Source organism: Mastigoproctus giganteus, chromosome 9 (assembly GCF_048544385.1).
Source record: "Mastigoproctus giganteus isolate SK-2022 chromosome 9, ASM4854438v1, whole genome shotgun sequence".
NCBI lineage: Eukaryota > Metazoa > Arthropoda > Arachnida > Uropygi > Thelyphonidae > Mastigoproctus > Mastigoproctus giganteus.
In genome coordinates, this window is record NC_143583.1 from 175,985,129 (window position 1) to 176,006,521 (window position 21,393).

Sequence of the window (21,393 nt, forward strand, 5' to 3'; positions counted from 1 at the left end):
TGTTCAACCTTTCCAGATCCTGTTGCAGCAGCATAGTGTCAGTATTGTCCTTAACGACCCTGCCAACCTTTGTATCATCTGCAAACTTGGACATTAAACTTGATATCCCATCATCAATATCATTCATAAACACCGAAAACAACAACGGACCCAACACCGAACCTTGAGGAACTCCACGAATAACATTAGTCCACGTTGAGCAGTGCCCATTGATTACCACTCTCTGTCTTCTGCCACTCAACCATCCCCTTATCCATAGCAGCAATTTGCCTCCAATGCCACACTGCTCCAATTTGTGCAGCAGTCTTCCATGTGCAACAGTATCAAAAGCCTTTCTAAGATCCAAATATATAATATCAAAGTTATTCCCTGCATCCAGTTCTTTTGTGACTACATCATAGTATCCAATCAGATTGGTCAGGCAAGACCTGCCCTTAACAAAACCATGCTGCGTCTGAGCTATAACTGAATTCTTGTCTAGATGATCCTGCAGTGCTTCTTTAACCAGTGCCTCCATTAATTTACCTGGAACAGAAGTTAAACTAACAGGTCTATAATTACTTGTGTCAGCCTTTGAACCTCCTTTGTGAATTGGGGTCACATTTGCACATCTCCAGTCCATAGGTACCTCCCCTGAGTCCAAGGAAGCTCTCATAATTATGGCTAAGGGTTTGCTTACTTCCTTTGCTGCCTCCTTTAATATAACTGAATAGATCCCATCCACCCCAGGTGCCTTTTTTATGTTTATCCTCAACAATCTCTCCTCCACTTTCCTCTCAGTTATTACAAAATCATCCAGCTCACTGCCAATGTTTACTTTTACCTACATCATTCTCCTTCCTGAATAACTCCTCATGCGTGAATGTAGATGCAAAATACTCGTTTAGATTGTTAGCCACCTGAGCAGGATCCTCAACTGTTGAACCATCAATATCCAGTGGACCAATCTGATTCATCCCTTTCCTTTTCGAGTTCAAGTATGTAAAGAACTCTTTTCTGTTTTTCTTTGCATCCTTTGCCAAGGATTTTTCATAGTCTGCCTTTGCCTGCCTAATCTCCTTTGTGACTTGGTTACAGACCAACTTATATCTATCATAGACTTCCATGTCACCCATTAATTTGTATGTATCCCATGCATTTTTCTTCTCTGCCACATGTCTCATTAGTTCATCTGACAACCATTTAGGCCTAAACCTTGAACAATATTTCTTAGTTGGTGTGTAAAGCCTGGTAGCCTCCAAGATTAGTTCCTTGAATGCTTCCCATTTTGAGTTTGCTGTTGGTAACATCATCAGTTGGTCCCACTGTATAGAATTTAAATACTGTCTCAGACCATCATAGTCGCCTTTACGAAAACAAAAACCCTTCCCTTTACCTCTGATGGTAGTTACCTCCTTGAGTAAATTCCACTTCAACACACTGTGATCACTGCCACCTAGTGGTTCATTTATCTGCAGGTTCTTAATGCATGAAGAATCACTACTGATAATCAGATCAAGAGTATTGCTCCCTCTTGTTGCCTCACGAACATGCTGATGTAGAAAACAATCATCCAATAAATCCACAAAAGCCTTGCTAGTGTGCGAGTGACCAACCCACAAATTCCAGTCAATATCTGGGAAATTAAAGTCCCCCATTATAAGACTCTCTGATTTACTGGCCCACTCTATTTCCCTGTACAATATCTTATTATACTCATCAGAGTCATTAGGCCTATAGCACACTCCTACTCTCAATTTTGATTTCCCTATGCTTATGTCACACCAAACTGACTCGACGCTGCCCTGTCCATCGATGTCGACTGGCTTCACTTCCTTGGACTTTATGTGTTTCTTAATTAATAGCATAACCCCTCCTCCCCTCCTGTCCTGTCTATCCTTTCTATACACATTGTATTCCCCAAATTCCAGTTCCGCATTACTTATATCTGTGTGACACCATGTCTCTGATATCCCAACAATATCTGCCTTTGATGTTTTGAGCAATACCTCAAATTCATCAAATTTATTTACCAAACTCCTAGCATTGGTGTACACGCATGTATACATGCACCTGTTTCTATTCTTAGCTACCCTAACACAACCCATGTGTTTACTTGTACCGCAATGACTACCAGCAGTCTCTGAAATATCCTGTATCTTGTTTTTCAGACTTCTGCTCATTTCAATAGAAGCAGTGCAAGAATCACTTCCACCTCTGCCAGTGGCTACTGTTAATCTATTAGTCCTTGTATCCCCCCCAACTAGCAGTTTTCCGACCCACCTAACACTGCCTCGACAGCATCAGCAAAAATTCTTGCACCCTTTCTATTTAAGTGTATCCCATCCCTGTAGAAGCAATCTCTCCTGTTAACAAGTACCGTCCAGGCTGAAAAAAATTCTACCCCTTGAGCCTTGCACAATCTTTCCAGGGCCGAATTGATTAACAAGGCTCTCATCATATACTCCCTCCTATCGTGTCTGGGCAGAATTGCAGACACTTTCAAGTTCAACCCTAATTCACGGCTTTTTTTCAACAGTGACCTGTACTTGCTAAGTAATTCCGCCGGTCTCCTACTCTTAATATCATTAGTGCCAACGTGTACAACTATATCACCTTTTGTGCCCTTAAAAGATGATATCCGCTCTACAACGTCATCAACCTTTGCCCCTGGCAGACATACCCTGGTCCTATTCCACCTATCCTTTTTACAAAGGATGTTCCCCGTTTCCCTGACAATAGAGTCACCAACAACTACTAGTTCCTGTGGGACCAGCGCATTCTGCCTAGGGGGCTGCTTCTGTGTTGCCTGATGACCAAGTGCAAGCTCTGGCGTTGATGTGGGCAGCTGAGAGCTTGATGGGCCCCTCAATTTATTTCCTTCGAGGGCATCCACCCTGTCCTTCAAGCTCTCATAAAGGCCCATAACAACGCTGAGTTGTCGCCTGATTTCCTTGCACTCCTTACATCGTGCACACACAAAGACATCCCCCTTGGCAGTATCATGTCCCGTACCCGAACTTCATTTGCCACCTCTCAGCTCGTCTGCTCAACTTTTCTAGATCCTGTTGCAGCAGTGTACTGTTATTAGTGTCATTAACAACCCTGCCAACCTTCGTATCGTCTGCAAACTTGGACATTAAGCCTGATATACCATCATCAATATCATTTATAAATACAGAAAACAACAATGGACCCAACACTGAACCCTTAGGGGCTCCACCAATAACATTAGTCGACAAAGAGCAGTGTCCATTGATTACCACTCTCTGTCTTCTCCCACTCAACCATCCCTTTATCCATAGCAGCAATTTGCCTCCAGTGCCACACTGCTCCAATTTGTGCGGCAGTCTTCCATGTGCAACAGTATCAAAGGCTTTTCTCAGATCCAAATATATGATATCAAAGTTATTCTTTGCATCCAGTTCCTTTGTGACTACATCATAGTATCCAATCAAATTAGTCAGACAAGACTTCCCCTTAACAAACTCATTCTGTGTCCGAGCTATAACTGAAGTCTTGTCTAGATGATCCTGCAATGCTTCTTTAACCAGTGCCTCCATTAATTTTCCTGGAATAGAAGTTAAACTAACAGGTCTATAATTACCTGTGTCTCCATTTGATCCCCATTGTGAATTGGGGTCACATTTGCACGTCCAGGGAAGCTCTCATAATTATGGCTAAGGGTTTGCTTACTTCCTTTGCTGCCTCCTTTAATATAACTAGATAGATTCCGTCCACCCCAGGTGCCTTTCTTGTGTTTATCTTCAACAATTTCTCCTCCACTTTACTCTCAATTATTACAAGATTATCTAGCAGATTATCATCAGCTTGTTCCAATGCATAGAATATAAAAATTGTGAGACCACTGTAGTTATCCTTACAAAAGCGAATGCCTTTGCCCTTGACAGTAGTTATGTTTTTAAGCAAATTTCACATTTGTACACTGATCACTGCCACACAGTGGGTATTTTACCTGCAGATTCTTAATGCATGAAGGATTGCCGCTGATAACCAGATCAAGAGTACTGCTTTCTCTTGTCACATCTCTAACATGCTACTGTAGAAAACAGTCATCCAATAAATCTACAAAAGTCTTGCCAGTGTGTGGTTGACCAAACCTCAAATTCCAGTCAACATCTGGAAAGTTAAAATTCCCCATTACAAGACATTCGGATTTACTGACCTATTGTGTTTCTCTGTATAGTTGTATGCTGTACTCATCACAGCCATAAAGCTTATAGCACGCTCCTCTCATTTTCATTTTTCCAGTGCTCATCCCACACCAAACTGACATGTGTTGTTTGGTGTCCCATTGATTTGTTTAATGTTCAAAATGTAGTTTTGAACATTAAACCATTGTTCTCCAGCGATTGTTGGCCTTGTGATGAGATGAGGCACAATGGTCGGTCTATTTTGTTCACATTGTTTGTCAAGTTTGTTGGTTTTTATGTCTGTTTGTAGTGATATTTCAACAGATTTGGACTCTGTTTCATCAAGGGTGTGCCGTTAAATTTGAATTACTTGGCATTTCTGTGAATTTATATTATTTGATATTCTTAAAATTTATATGTTTGGCCATACTAAAATATGAAATTAATTAAAATGAGTAAAACTATTATTGAGACAACAGAACCATGTATGCATGAGCTATTCATTTCGTTTGGCTATCTATCTGTTCAGTGTTCCTGATGAGTTGTGGAGAGATGGCTATTTTTATGAATGGATTTTTCTTTTCTTTTTTTTTTTTTTCTTCTTTCCTTTCTTTTTGTTAATTCTGGGTAGTTTAGAATTAAGTGTCTAGATGTATATATTTAGCATTGGAGATTAAGTGTATTTAAACATAGGCCTATATGTTGCCACTAATAACACTAAAATTGTTAGTCAGCACCGTTAGGCTATAATATATGAAATGCAATCATATTATACCTGCATTCGCTCTGCAAAATCAGATCCATAGTAAATTATGTAGGATCCAATACAAATGAATAAAGTTAAATCACAGGTGTGTAATGTATAATTGTTAACTGTAATAATAGCATTAATGCCACTTATCAATAGCATTTGTAACAAACCATAATAAATAGAATTATTTCATTGTAATAATAAAAAATATATAATAAAGTGTACATATATATATATGTACATATATTCATGTGTTTTGTTTCAGATTCTCTCATTTGTAGTTCATCAGTTGAAAAATACTTTGTAAGTAAAGGATATAAGTGCCACAACTGTTGTCTGAAGCAGCAAAATGTCTTGAAAGCTTCAGTAGCAGTTCCCAAAATTAACATGGCCGATCATGTAGGTTCAAAGGGAAGCTGTGATTTCAAGGAATTGTTTGAATGGATTGGAGCTGAAATTTGTGATGTTAGTTGGTGAGTAGAGAGAGAGAGAGAGAGAGAGAGAGAGAGAGAGAGATCTTAAAATTATATCAGAATGAATAGTTGGAAACAAATTTCTGAGATTTTTGTAACAATTGTTAGATTATTAGTGTGTTTTGATTTTTTTTCCTGTTTTGCTGCTTAGGATGCCTTTCATAAAATCTATGCAGAAACTGTGAACAGGTGATCATTTGACCTACAAATGTTCTTTCATATGAGCATGCCCTTTCATTTTCAAAATTTTGAAAAAATTCAAAAATTGCAATGAAATTTTTAAAGTTAGAAAATTTCTGTCATGAAATTCCCATCTGATAAATGAGGTGAACGCTTGTTTTAACCAAATTGAATGTATGCCCGTGTGCTGTGCATTCAATTTGATTACTTTTTTTAAAAAAATTGTGTTCTTTATACTATCAGTGTGCCTAGAAAGTATAAAATGAATGGTGGCCAGATATTAAAGCCTCAAACCCAAAACTGTATTTTACCAATGAAAATTTTACAAGTGAAATTTTTAAACTCACTGTTCAAAAATTTCACTTGTCATTCAAGATTTTTTGTTATAGTTGTAGTCCATCTCTAATGACTTTACTGCTTTGAAACATCAGGGTTGTTTACTTTTGCCTATTACCAAAAGCTTCAGTTTTTTATTACCATTCATATTTGCACCAACCAAGACTAATTCTCTCCTTACAATTTTTACCACCTAAACATTTATCACTTTAAAAAGTCAGTGTCTTTTTTTGGCAAACATTTAAAAAAAATAGATCTGTTTCATCAATGTTGAATATGTTTTTGGGTTTGTAGTTCTCTATAATTTTTTTCAAAGCTGTTTCTTTCCAATGGGTCTTCTTCAATTACAACTGCAATTTCACCAGAAATAACTTTTTCGAGTAAGCCATGGCACTTTTCAAATTTGTCCAGCCAGCCAGCCAGAACTGGCTTGGAACATTTTATACCTCAGAAAAGATGCATACTCCATAGCCTTTTCTTTTATTAATGGCACTGTTATCAGATGTTTTGGTCTCGAATCAACTCCACCCACTTTTTTAAAATGGCTTCATCTACATCTTCATACAGACATAATTTCACACGCTTCTGACTGAGTCCTGTTTCCTCAAACTGGTCGAGAATCAAAACATGGTTTTTCAGAACAGTTGACACAATACTGGCAGGGATACCAAATTTTAAAGCAATTTTTTAAAAAAAAAAAGAAATCGCTTTAAAGCATTGTAAAGTTACTTGCATAGTAGCTAAAACAAAATATTTCAGGGACCACTTGTACCTACCATGTAAACATAGACAGGTGAAATTTAGTGAAAGTGTGGATGACTAATTTCTACAAAACAATAGATGAATTTCCAGGATAAAGGAAAATTACTCTCTTCGAATTCTCTAAACTGCTTACAGTAGAAAACAGGTTGATCAGAGCCAATATCTGCATCAGGTTAATCTTTGCCAGTGACTGTGGACACATAGATTGCAGTTGACCAGTGCAACTTCTCAGCACAATAGAGGCAGTGGTATAGGTTTTACTGGCACCACTAAATTATGGAATGTTTTAGTTCTCAATTCTTAATCTGTTTAGCTCTTAATTCATGCTTTCTACCAGAATCAGCTCTATTCATAAAGTCCAGAGGTGCAAACAATGCATAACCAGTTCTCTTGAAATCAGTTTGTTATATGGAAATTTTCTTCTTAAGAATATTATTATATTTAATACCACTCTTACACAACGTTAAATTAATAATATAGTTTATTAAGCTATTCGCCTAAACTATTATCATTAAGCCTAAATACATTAAGGTAATGTTTCAGGTATCTTACCGATACCCATCATCAGACCATACTGTTGGGGGAACAAAAATAGAAAGGGCTACAAATTTGAATATAATTACCAATATTACAATTATGAATATTATGATTTACAATTGCTATATTTACAATTACAATTCACAAATATATAATTCTAAGTTTGGATATTGTTGAAATATCCCAACTTAGAATATGTTCTAGTTTTCTATCCTAGATCAAGGGTACTTTTGTAGTGAAATCCTGGTTCTAGGATAGAAAACTGGCACAATTCTATTGATTATTGGAATTAATCTTTCACTTATAAATTAACTGCTGGCGGCACCTCTTGCCTGTATGCACATCAGGTTTCTGGGAGCTTAGACAGGAGGAAACTGTCAGCAGGTAAGAATTTAATCTCTTTGTGTTTATCTAATCTGATTTCTGGTTTTTATTGTTAACAGTATCCAGACTTAGGATTGTTTATTTGCAAATTTTAATTATAAATATGGCAATTGAAAATCATAATATTCATAATTGTAATATCAGTAATTGTATTCAAATTTGTAACCCTTTCTATTTTCGTTCCATGACAGCACAGTCTGATGATGGGTATCGGTAAGATACCTGAAACGTTACCTTAATGTATAGTACTTTAGGGGAATAGCTTAATAAGCTATATTATTAATTTCACATGGTGTAAGAGTGGTATTAAATATAATAATAATATTAATGGAAAACAACCATGTAACATCCTTCTCTAATTATATGAAATTTTCTTTGTTATATGGAAACTATTTTCAATGTAATGACCAAGGGGAAATCAAAAAAATTTGCTGTATGGAAGTCCATTAAAGAGAGGTCCGACTGTATACATGTTCTTACTGCCCATTTTGTGAATATCGAGTACAAAGATAGTAGTGTTTCATAAAAAAAAAACCTGAAAGCATTAAATATTAAAATAATAAATGGAAGTTTTAAAGTTTTGTCAAAAATGGTATTTTACATAGATCCACACATTGAAAAAAGCGCACATTCAAAATAAAATTGGATGATTTGATGTGTGGTTACAGATTGATTTTAGAAGGAGGAAAAAAGCACATTAGGCGACTGAGCTTATATTTATCCTTTAAAAAAACTGGCCCAACTCTTGACAGTTGTATTTTTAAGTACATCCCACATCAATCCACTGTAATCACTTCCATCTGGTGGTTACTGCATGAAGTGTGACTGTTGATAATCAGATCAAGAGTATTGCTTTCTATTGTTGCTTATCTTACATAGAAAAAGTCATCCAGTAAATTTAGACATTTCTGCTTTTGTGTGCGTGATCAACCCACAAGTTCCAGTCAGTATATAGAAAGTGAAAATCCATCCGTTACGAGACATTCAGAATTACTGGCCCACTCTATTTGTCTATATATTCATTCATTATACTGGTCACAGTTATTTGGCCTGTAATATACTCCAACTGTTATTTTTGTTTTCCCAGTTCTTATAGTATACCAGATGTGCTTAGCATTATACTAGTCACTCACGTCAACCATTTGCACTGTTCTGTGCTTGTTAACTCAGTGCTAACCTGAAAGGTAACCCTTTAAAATAATGATTCCATATTAATCATTAATAAGAGATTAAAAATCCGAATTTTTTTTTTTGCTTTCCTAAATACAGGGTGTCTCAAAAATATTGGTACAAACGTTTAGGGGAGGTAGGTAACATCTACAGGAATGTGAATCGCATAGGAACCCATAACCGGAAATGTCACCGTAAGTCGGTACCCGGCGCTGTTTATCAGTTCGCGAGAGGGAAATTTCTGGTTTACTCATTCAAGCAGTAGTCGCCGCACGAAGAGCATGCATCGATATACGAACTGTGAGCTGGCAGACGTGCACCTAGTGTATGGATTAGCAGAGTGCAATGGACGAGGCACTCAACGAATTTATGGAGAATGCTTCCCAGACAGACATGTACCAGACAACCGTTTGTTTGCATGTGTGCATCAAAATTTGTGCGATTATGGGTCATTTAGAGGTAACAGGAGTAGTACGGGCAGACCACGTTCGACGTGTACTCCCACCATGGAAGAAAGTGTGTTGAATGCCGTCCAGAATAATTCTACTACCAGCACACATGCCATTGCCTCTGCCTTAGGAGTGTCTCGCAGTGTACAGTGTGTCTGGCATGATGATTCCTTACACCCCTTTCATCCCCAAAGGGTTCAGTTACTGCTCCCCCAAGATCATCCTGCACGTGTGGCTTTTGCACAGTGGTTTCTCCAAGAAAGTGTTCAAGACTTGAATTTTCCAGCCTATGTTTTGGTCACGGATGAGGCTTATTTCACTTGGGAAGGCTTATTCAATGAGCACAATGCTCATGTGTGGGCTCACGACAACCAGCACGGTGTGCGCCCCCATGCGGCACAGCATCGCTTTGCAATAAATGTGTGGGCAGGTATGGTTGGTGACTGCTTAGTCGGCCCATACCTGTTACCATCCCGCATGAACTCCGCTAAATATTGGATCTTTCTTGAACAAGTTCTACCAGGATTACTTGATGATGTTCTAGCAAATGTGAGATGCAACATTTGGTTTCAACATGACGGGGCGCCTGCCCATTATGGAAGGTGTGTTCATGACCATTTGAACAGGCGTTTTGGGTGTCGATGGATGGCCGTGGTGGACCCGTTGCCTGGCCCCCCCCCCCATGCTCACCTGATTTATTGAGCCTTGATTTCTTTCTGTGGGACCCTCAAATCTATCGTGTATGAATCGCCTGTAGAGACGGAAATGAATCTTGTGGCGAGACTCGTCTGCGCTGCTGCTACTGTCAAAGAAACTCCAGGTGTGTTTGACCGTGTCTGCCAGTCCATGCTGCGTCGGTGTCACGCATGCATTGCGTCTCATGGTGGAACCTTCGATCATCTGTCGTAACATCACGAAATGCATCCATCTCGTACTCCATTGTTAATATTATGTGAAATAAATGTTTACCACTAATTACTGTCTTGTGTCATTTCTGCTTCTTGTGCCTCTGCTACTACTTTCCCGTGACGTTTCCGGTTATGGGTTCCTATGCGATTCACATTCCTTTAGATGTTACCTACCTCCCCTAAACGTTTGTACCAATATTTTTGAGACACCCTGTATATACAAACTTTTTCTGTAATCATCTTTAAGTGATTTTTTATGGTTTTAGCTGAGTGATTAGGGTGAGAACCAGTCAGGTGATCTGCCACAGAATTTCAAATTACATGTTTATTTATAATTTTCCATCAGTTGTTTTTACTCTCCCACTAGATCAATAAACATGTAGTCTTACCCTAGCTGTTTTTGAAAGATTTATTATTGTTTTCACATAGTGAAGACAGGAAAATAAAAACTTTTTCAGATTGCCATTAAACTTCAGGAAGCAAGAAATGTAGTTTAAAATTTTACATGCTGTGAAGTACACCAAATTTGAAGTGAATAGTATGTAATATATATACATACACGAGGTATATTGGTAAAGTTCCTGGAATGGTGCTATTGTAGCTATGCTCGATGAGTTTGAAAATAAATGGAAGTGGTATGTTGTAGCTCAAACTTCCTTCAACAGATGGTGGTACAGAGATTGTGTCCAGTAAGCTGACAGGTTGCAAGTAACAACCATGTTCATTAGTAGCATTAATGTTCCCTGTCACACACAATTTTTCAGGGAGCAAAGAACGAATATCAAATTTTGCTTTAAACTGGGAAAATCTGCAACAGAATCAATTTTACCTCTGCTTGTGGCTGTTGTTAAACCGTTAGTCTGTGTATCTCCCAAACTAGCAGTTTTCTGATTGTTTGGGAGATACTTGCAACTCATTCTGATTGTGATCTCTGTTATTGCTTGCACACTTTTAAATCTGTTCCTGCTTCTCATACGCTTTTTCACTCTCTTCAGTATATTGAAACGTTATCTGAATATTTTTGTTAGGGTATTAAATATATAGATTGGTATTACCATATTATTAATTATTTAAATTGATTACTTTTTTGATTTTCAGGGGTGACAAAGATGAATTTGTCAATACATTTGTTTGTCCAGATCCACATGAAATAAAAGATCAATTTTTAATAACCCATTTGCATGGGATGTTTATGCCAGATACCATCACCAGATTGGTTGAAACTGTAAAGTAAGTAGCAGTCTTAAGCTGTGTAAATTAATAATGCAGTTGAAGATCAAATTTATTAGCTTAGATATTGAATGGAAATAAAAGTTCTGTTTGCTTTCTGTGATTGGACAGTTCTATCAACTGTCTCTGCATTAGAGTAGATAATTACTACTCTGTAATTATAATTGAACTCAATTATGACAAGCAAAATTGTTTCTAATGTGCAAATAAGGAAAAATTCATCGGAAACAGTTAATTTTAATAATAAAAAAATTTCATGATTGGATAATGGGATAATCACGAAATGGATAATCATGCTTCACAGAAATAACAGACACAAATGAAAGATTTTGTGATTAGTGTTAGCATAATGCCAAACTCCTTGTACCTTTTTACCAAACCCTTATGGCCACAGTCACTATCATTAAACCAGCAGAGCCTTGTCAGCTCTTACCATCAGTAATCAAGCAGAACATTCTGTAGTGGCCATAAAGATCCAGTCTACTAGACTGTTATTCTGGACCCTTAAGTGGTATTATAGGTTTGTCTTTCTTTATTGATATTTTTATTTGATATTGAGCTCTGAGTAAATCAGATTGGTGAAAAAAGAGGCTTAAATAGCTATTTGAACCTTTAGTTTTTGAAACCAAAGCTAATTTTTTTATAAATTCAAAAATAATTTAAAATTTTATTAAAATATTTCATTAAAATAGAAAATAAGATTAAAATATGTATAATTAAATAAAATTTCATTAAAATAGAAAATAAGATTAAAATGTGTATAATTAAATAAAAAAATAAAATTTCATTAAAATAGAAAATAAGATTAAAATGTGTATAATTAAATAAAAAAAATTTCATTAAAATATAATTAGCATTTAAAAATTAAAAAATTGTGGGTTTTATTATTTAGCATCAGCCAAAAAGATTCGCTTCAAATGTTTGTTTAGTTCTGCCTTGAGTTTTTTTAAGCTGTCCACTTCTATGACAGATGGAAGCTTGTTCCAGTAATCAACCACCCACTGGCTAAAGGCAAATTTCTGCACATCCATTCTACAACTGTCTTTCCTCAATTTGAATTTAATTGGCCCATGTTAATTTCATTTGTCCTATTTGTCCCATGTTAATTTTGATCAGGAAAGAATGTGAAAGTTTCATAATTTTGAGCAATTTATGGTCACTTTACTGGTAGGTTTTATTTTTTCTTTTTGCTTGCATACAAAATTGTTTATTATTTGCAACCCACAGGAAACTTTATTATAGCTTCCTGAAAGAGTTTGTTTGCAAGTTTAATGAGCAATAAAATCACAAACAATGTAAACAAAGTTTGCAAAAACAACAGCAGTGTGGGGAGGGGGACTTAAGGTCACGAATTCATGCTATAGATCAATAAAACAAATGGCAAAATAGATTATAGATCAATAAAACAAATGGTAAAACATTCAGAATTGTAACAATTAACTGCAGAGGTCAAGTATAAAAATCAGATGTAGGTATGGAGGGGTTTGCATAGGTAAGTCCTATAGGAGACGTGATATAAGAATAGCAGAACACATAGATGTCAAATACAGTAAAATTTGAATCTGCTCAACATGCACTTCAGTGTGGTGAAATTTGGGACCGGAGATCTTCAAGAGTATTATCCACAGACTATGCATACACAGGGTGGCTGAATTTTTGAAATCCAAAATGGAGCACACTTAACATTTTCAAATTGAGATATGGATTTTGGGTATATAACATAATAATTATAAAAAAAGGTTTTTTAAAAAAATATTTTGTAAATATTATATATAATATTTAAAAAAACAGGTCTGTGTTATTCAACCTTGATGCATTTTTTTGATTCAGTTTATGTTTTTCAGTTACAGTGCAATTAAAGTCACCATTTCATTTAATACTTCAATGCTATACCTACATGATAAACGATATAATACATATAATGTTGAACATAAATGCACCTGTGGCAGATCAAATCTATCCAATTATATTAAGGAAGGCAATGAAGGAAGTAAGAAAACCCTTAGCCGTAACTACGAGAGCATCCTTGGATTTAGGGAAGGTCCCCATGGACTGGAGATGTGTGAATGCATCCCCAATTCATAAAGGGTAACAGAAGTTAATTACAGATCTGTTAGTTTAGTTTTTGTTCCAGGGAAAATATTGGAGTCACTGCTAAAAGAAGGATCATCTAGACAAGGCTGTAATTATACTTCAAACACAGCATGTGTTTGTTAAGGGGATATCTTGTTTGACCAATTTTATTTGTTACTATGATGTGGTCACAAAGGAACTGGATGCAAAAAATAATTTTGATGTCATATACTTGGATTTCAGGAAAGCTTTTGATACTGTTGCATGTAAAAAAACTGCTGTACAAACTGGAGCACTGTGGCATTAAAGACAAGTTGCTGCTATGGATAAAGGGATGGTTGAGTGGGAGAAGACAGAGTGATAATCAATGGACATTGCATTTCATGGACTAATGTTATTATTGGAGTCCCCCAGGTTCGGTGTCGGGCCCATTGTTGTTTTCTATATTTATTAATGATATTGATGAAGGCATATCAAGCTTAATGTCCAAGTTTGCAGATGATACAAAGGTTGGAAAGGTGGTTAATGACAGTATGCCACTGGAATAGGATCTAGAAAAGTTAGGCCAATTGGCTGAGATATGGAAATTGAAGTTTAATGTTGATAAATGCAAAGTACCATATGGGTAGTGGTAACCTCAGAGTAACGTACTAACTATGTGGTACTACACCTTGGTAGTGGAAAATGAAAAAGACCTGGGGTAATTGAGCAGTCAGATATTGAACATTGCAGAAAGGCTGCTAGGACAGCTCATGGGGTTTTGTCTACATTATACAGGAATTTTGCTATCAGGGATAAGGAGGATTATCCCTTTGTATAATGCAGGGGTGGCCAATGAGTTGATTGCGAACCACCAGTCAATCACGGCTTTAATTTCGGTCGATCACGACGAATTTTAAATATACAGTCATCCCTCGATTTGCGCAGTCAGGTTCAAAAATAGGAATGAAGAGCAGATTTTGAAAATTTATTTATTTATTTATTTTTTTTGCATGATTGAAGATTTCAATGAAGGAGAAACACATTTCACCATAATAACGTAAAATACCACAGAATTCCAGCTGTTGGTATTATTGAAAATGCAATAAGATTGAGTTTACTATCCATTTATAATTAGATTGCACTAACAGAAAAGTCCAATATACCGGAAAGTGCAAATTGTTTTTATTGTTTTATGGTCGTAACCTCCAGAAATAGCATTAGAGAAATGTCACAAAGGCATTCAAAACTGATTCTTATAAGGATATAACCAAACAGAGCAATAATGGTGGTGTGTTTGTCCAGTTACTTTGGAAACAACTTCTTCATTCGGGAATCCTCTTCATCAATTATCCTAGGTTAGGTGTTCAGACAGAATATTTATCCGGTTCGTGCAACGCAAAGTGTTTTAATCAGTAAGCATTGCTTTTGCTGATTTAATAACTGGACAGTATGTATATGTTAATTTAATACGTTTTAATTTAAAATGAATACTACGAAAAAGAGTAAAACGTATCATTTTCATAAAGAGTGGGAACTAGAATACTTTTTTGTAATGGTGAAAGAAAAATGTAGCTGTTTGATTTGCAATGCTTCCATGGTTATACCCAAAAAAGGAAATTTAGAAAGGCACTTCAGCGCACTCCATGGTAAATACCAATTGGATTTTCCGGCGAATTAGAAGAATTTAAATCCAGATTATTCACGCAATAAAATTTCTTCGTGACATTTAATTACAATCTAAAGCAGTAACTGTAGCAGCATTTAAAGTGAGTCATCGTCTTGCAAAATAATGCAAATCATTTTCTGATGGTCAATTCATCAAAGACAGATTTTTAGAAATAACAGATTCTCTTTTTGAAAATTTTAAGAACAAAATTGAAATTAAAAGTGCTCTTCAGGATCTGCAATTATCTTGAAATACTGTGATGCAACGCATCGAAAAAATGAGTAAAAATGTGAGCGAACAATTGCGTGCTCATATTGCTAATCGCGTATCCTTTTCTTTACAACTGGATGAATCTTCAGATGTCAGTGATACAGCTCAGTTGCTCATTTTTATTTGTACGGTTTTTGATGATTCTGCCACTAGTGAGAAAGAACTGGAAGAAAGAACTAGAGGTCTCGATATCTTTAACTTATTCAAACATTTTATTGGAAAAATTAAATTACCACTATTTAAGCTCGTATCAGTAACAACAGATGGTGCTAAAGCAATGACGAGGCATCTTAATGGATTCATTGCATTGTGCCAAAAGGATGATGAATTCCCAGATTTTTTGAGTTACCACTGTATCATCCACCAACAAGTGTTAGCCAGCAAAAGATTAAATACTAAAAGTGTTATGGACATAGCTTTCAAAATCGTGAATTCCATCAGAGGACAATCTCTTCAAAGGAAGCTTTTCAAATGAAACTTGATGAAAAAGAACCATATCTGATATTACACACAGGTGTGAGGTGGCTGAGTCGGAGTAAGTTTCTACAGAGATTTCGAAATTTGCTGAATAAAATTAAAAAATTTGTTGATCAAAGTGGAGATGATTATCAGCAGCTACGAGATACGGAGCGATTGTGTGATCTGGCTTTTTTGGCAGATTTTACCAGTAAATTAAGTGATCTGAATTTGGAATTATAAGGAAAAAATAAAAATGTTGGTGACATGATTAGTAGCATTTCTGCATATAAATATCAATTTTTGGCAATGGCTAAGGATCTCAAAGAAACAAAATTCGACCATTTTGCAAATATGCAAGATCATTTGCAAAAATATCCTGTTTTTGAATTTAATAGTGAGAAATATGTTTCTAAAATTGAGAATGTTGTGGTTGATTTTGAAACCAGATTCAGTAATTTTAAAACAATTGAAGACAATATTCAATATATTTCTTATCCATTTAATGTCGACTTAGATACGAAACAAATTGAAGAAAAAATCGCTGCAATTTTTCACATGGAGAAAATATTACTTGAAAATAAAATTATTACATTGTGAAACGATATCTTCCTAAAAGCCAGATCATCAGAAAAAGAGTTTTGGAAATATGTTTGCCGAGAAAAGTACCCAAATGTAAAAAAAATGCAGTGAACTTTTAAATTCCTGTTTTGGTTCCACATATCTATGTGAATCGGCCTTTTCGTATTTGAAACAAACAAAGACGAAGAATCGCTGTGCTCTTACGGACTTGCATACAAGATTCTTTATGGTTGGCTTTATCACAGTATATTAAGAATTTGCATTAAGAATCTGCAGGTAAAGGAACCATCAGGTGGCAGTGATCACAGTATGTTGAAGTGGGATTTACTCAAAGAAGTAACTACCATCAGGGGTAAAGGGAAGAGTTTTTGCTTTCGTAAAGGTGACTACGATGGTCTGAGACAGTTTAAATTCTATACAGTGGGACCAACTGATGATGTTACCAACAGCAAATTCAAAATGGGAAGCATTTAAAGAACTTATCTTGGAAGCTACTAGGCTTTACATACCAACTAAGAAATATTGTTCAAGGTTTAGGCCTAAATGGATGTCAGATGAACTAATGAGACATATGGCAGAGAAGAAAAATGCATGGGATACATATAAATTAATGGGTGACATGGAAGACTATGAAGCTGGTCTGTAACCAAGTCACAAAGGAGATTAGTCAGGCAAAGGCAGATTATAAGAAATCCTTGGCAAAGGATGCAAAGAAAAACAGAAAAGAGTTCTTTACCTATGTAAACTCTAGAAGGAAAGGGATGAATCAGATTGGTCCACTGGATGTTGATGGTTCAACAGTTGAGGATCCTGCTCAGGTGGCTAACAACTTAAATGAGTATTTTGCATCTACATTCACATGAGGAGTTATTCAGGAAGGGGAATGCCAGAGATGAAGTAAACTCTGGCAGTGAGCTAGAGTTTTTACTGGCAGCGAGCTAGAGGAAAGTGGAGGAGAATTTCTCCTCCACTTTCCGCTCAGTTATTACAAAATCATTTTGTAATATCTAAAGGAAAGTGGAGGAGAAATTATTGATGATAAACATAAAAAAGGCACCCGGGGTAGATGGGATCTATCCAGTTATATTAAAGGAGGCAGCAAAGGAAGTAAGCAAACCCCTAGCCATAATTATGAGAGCTTCTTTGGACTCAGGGGAGGTACCCATAGACTGGAGATGTGCAAATGTGACCCCAATTCACAAAGGAGCATCAAAGACTGACACAAGTAATTATAGACCTGTGAGTTTAACTTCTGTTCCAGGAAAATTAATGGAGGCACTGGTTAAAGAAGCACTGCAGGATCAGCTAGACAAGACTTCAGTTATAGCTTGGACACAGCATGGTTTTGTTAAGGGAAAGTCTTGCGTGACCAATTTGATTGGATACTATGATGCAGTCACAAAAGAACTGGATGCAGGGAATAACTTTGATATTATAGATTTGGATCTTAGAAAGGCTTTTGATACTGTTGCACATGGAAGACTGCTGCGCAAATTGGAGCAGTGTGGCATTGGAGGCAGATTGCTGCTATGGATAAAGGGATGATTGAAGGGGAGAAGACAGAGTGGTAAACAATGGACACTGCTCATCGTGGACTAATGTCATTAATGGAGTCCCTCAGGGTTCAGTGTTGGGTCCATTGTTGTTTTCTGTATTTATAAATGATATTGATGATGGTATATCAGGCTTAATGTCCAAGTTTGCAGACGATACGAAGGTTGGCAGGGTTGTTAATGACACTAATGACAGTACACTGCTGCAACAGGATCTGGAAAGGTTGAGCAGATGGGCTGAGACGTGGCAAATGAAGTTTAACATTGACAAATGTAAAGTACTACATATGGGAAACCGTAACCCCAGAGCAACGTATCAACTCTGTGGTACTACACTGACAGTGGTAGAAAATGAAACGGCCCTGGTGGTAATTGTGCAGGCAGATATGAAGTTTTCTGAGGAGTGCAGACGGGCTGCAAGAGTAGCTCATGGTGTCTTGTCAATGAGATACAGGAATTTTTATAGCAGGGATAAGGAGGTGATTATTCCCTTGTATAAGGCAATGGTCAGGCCACACCTTGAGTACTGTATACAGGTCTGGAAGCCTCATTTCAAGAAGGATGTAGAGCTGCTGGAACGAGTACAGAGAAGGGCAACAAGATTAGTGAATGGAACAAAGGGTTGCTCTTACGAAGAAAGGTTTAAGTTTTGCAAATTACAGTGTCTGGAGACTAGGCCCTGGCAAGGTGATCTGATAGAGGTGTATAAAGAATTGAATGTTTTGGGCATGCCAATGGGATTCTTCCTCTTGCTCAGAATAATCACCTGAGAGGGCATAAATTCAAATTGAGGAAAGACAGATGTAGGATAGATGTGCAGAAATTTGCCTTTAGCCAGCAGGTAGTTGGTTGGTGGAACAGACTTCCATCCCTTGTTGTGGAAGTTGATAGCCTAAATAAATTTAAGGCTCAGCTGGACAGTTATTTCGAATGAATGGAGGGTTGAAATGGGAGTGGTTTTTTTTTTCTTGGCTGATGCTGCATAAGCTTGCTTTCTTGAATCATATGCTTCTACTAATGCTAATGCTAATATATCCGATTTTGAAAGCTTGGCAGATGACATAAAAACACAAACTTCGCATAAATTAAAATTTTAAATACGTATTAATTTAAAATAAAAATTCTGAATTGTATTGAATTTTAAAATTTATAGACAACATTTTTCAATATGTGTTGATTAACTTTTTTAACCTTCTGCAATGAAATTTTTGAGATGGTAGATCACAGCACATTTTGAAGGAAAAAAGATCACATCACAAATTAAGTTGGCCACCCCTGGTATAAGGCAGTGGTCAGGCAACACCTTGAGTACTGCATACAGGTCTGGAGGCCTCATTTTAGGAAGGATGAGGAGTTGCGGAAAGGGGTACAGAGAAGGGCATGTGTGTACCTGTAAAGGGTGGCTCCTAGAACGTTTGTTCAACTCCGCCTCGTATCTCTGTGAAGAACAGTATCACTACAAATAGGCCAGATATGTGTGTGACGTCGGTTTGTGTGTGTTATGCGTGTGTTCTGTTGTTCTGTTCTGGCCGCTTGGCTACCCAGACGCATCAGTCACCCGGACAGATGATTCTGGGTACTCGTCCACACCACGGGAAGGTGGGCCAGTCCATGTAAAGCATGTACTGTCTCAAGAGAGACTCTGACCCACCTGATGTTGTCAGAAGGTAGGCCTGGATCCTCTGGGGGCCCATTCCAGAAAAAAAAAAAAAAAAAGATCACCCATGGTGCTGGATATGGAACAGAAATTAATAAAATAAAACATTTATAAAAATAAATAAATAAATAATAAAAAAATAAATATAAATAAAATAAAATAAATCAAAAAAAAAATAAGTAAAATGGAAGTAGTGGTGCTGCTAAAAAAAAAAAAAAAAAAAAGTCAATTAAAAAAAGTCAAGTAAACAATAAAAAAAAAAAAAAAGAAATAAATTAGTAAGCAGGAAAAAAAAAATTTATAATAAAAAATAAATACATAAAAGAAGGAAAGTGATGCTACTAAAAAAAATCTAACCAGCTATGCATCAGCAGGACCATTGTGCTGTATTCTGTTGAGATCTGTCGACACTGAACGCCTTTGAAGAAATACGCCTTGACTGAAATCCTGAAGAATCTGATATGACTCTGAGCTTTGAAGCAGAGACGACTCCTGTCCTGGTTGAAAATTAGTAAGTGCATGAAGAGGAAGTCTGAGATCGTCATACAGGGAGCAATGAAACAAGATGTGATCCCAACTCTCTGGTGATCCACACAAACAGAGGTCCGTTTGTGATAAATTGAATCTAAAAAGACTCTGGTTCATCGATCCATGTCCTGTCAACAGGTAGGACGTGAATATGTCCATGCAGAACCACAATCGAACATGTTTATCAAGGAGAAATGAAACTTGTGGTATAAATTTTCTTGTTTTTGCACCAACGGGAGCTGTATCCCATCGAGACTGCCAGATGTTAACTAACTCGTTCCACAGTCTCCTTCTTTCTCTTTTAGCATCATCTTGAAGGTTGATGGTTATTTCAAGAAATTCAGTCTCAGTCTGCTTTTTCAGTCTGTATAAAAATCCTCTATAAGTAACTTGCAAGTCTAAAGGTAATGTTCTGGCTAGTACTTGCAGAGCTTGTGTCGAGACTGTCCTGCATGCCTTAACTAAACACTGCAAGATGGTTCTCTGCAATGAGGTGAGTTTTGCTTTGAAGTGTTTGAGCCGTGAAACCATGTGAAACCATGCACCTGCAGCATACGTGATTAGAGGGAGGAAAACTGCATTGTAATAGATCCTTCAAGTTTTTCTGGAGAACCCCCATTCAACACGGGACACCCTAACAATTGCACCAGTAAATCTACGTATTTTAGATGATAAGTTTGTCAAGTGAGGAATAAAATTGAGACTGGAATCAATTGCCACTCCTAGAACCTCGTATTCTTTAACTATGGGGAGACGAATGTTGTTGATCTTGACCAACGGAGGACGAGAGATATCCAACTTTGATCCAAGAATCATCATATTTGTTTTTGACAAGCTGATTTTAAGCTTATTGGCCACTGTCCAATCGTAGAGATCCCGGAGAACAAAATTTGCATTTGTTTCAAGATCGGCCCTAGAGTTACCATTTACCAAGATGGTGAGATCGTCTGCTTGTTTGTTTGTTTGTTATTTGGTTTTTAGGAGCATTAGCAACTAAGGCCATATTGCTCCAGGATATGCGGTGGTCATTCCCTGACCTTTTGCATCCTCCGTATTTGGTGGTGACAGGCTCGAACCCTGGTCTAATCAAGAAGCGTGTGCTACGCACTGCTGCTGCTCCTTCCCACCTGGCTAAGGAAGCGCCAAAGAGATCGTCTGCATACGCTATTATTTTGATGTTATCGAAAGATCAGGAGAGCCACTGCTGCAGCACCATGTTCCATGTAAAAGGACCCAATATAGAGCCCTGTGGGCACCCTCTAGATACTAATCTGGATACTTGGCTATGTTTAGTCTTGACTATTATGGTTCTA

At 36.9% G+C, this 21,393-nt stretch overlaps 1 protein-coding gene across 1 annotated transcript in view; it reads left to right on the forward strand.

The window, feature by feature from the left end:
* LOC150080902 (ribonuclease P protein subunit p40-like) overlaps window positions 1-21,393 on the forward strand; it is a 105,478-nt gene that overhangs the window by 56,553 nt on the left and 27,532 nt on the right. Inside the window, exons 6-7 of the mRNA XM_090380848.1 lie at window positions 5,150-5,357; window positions 11,182-11,313. Coding sequence (XP_090236974.1) covers window positions 5,150-5,357; window positions 11,182-11,313 — 340 coding nt within the window. The remainder of the gene's footprint in view (window positions 1-5,149; window positions 5,358-11,181; window positions 11,314-21,393) is intronic.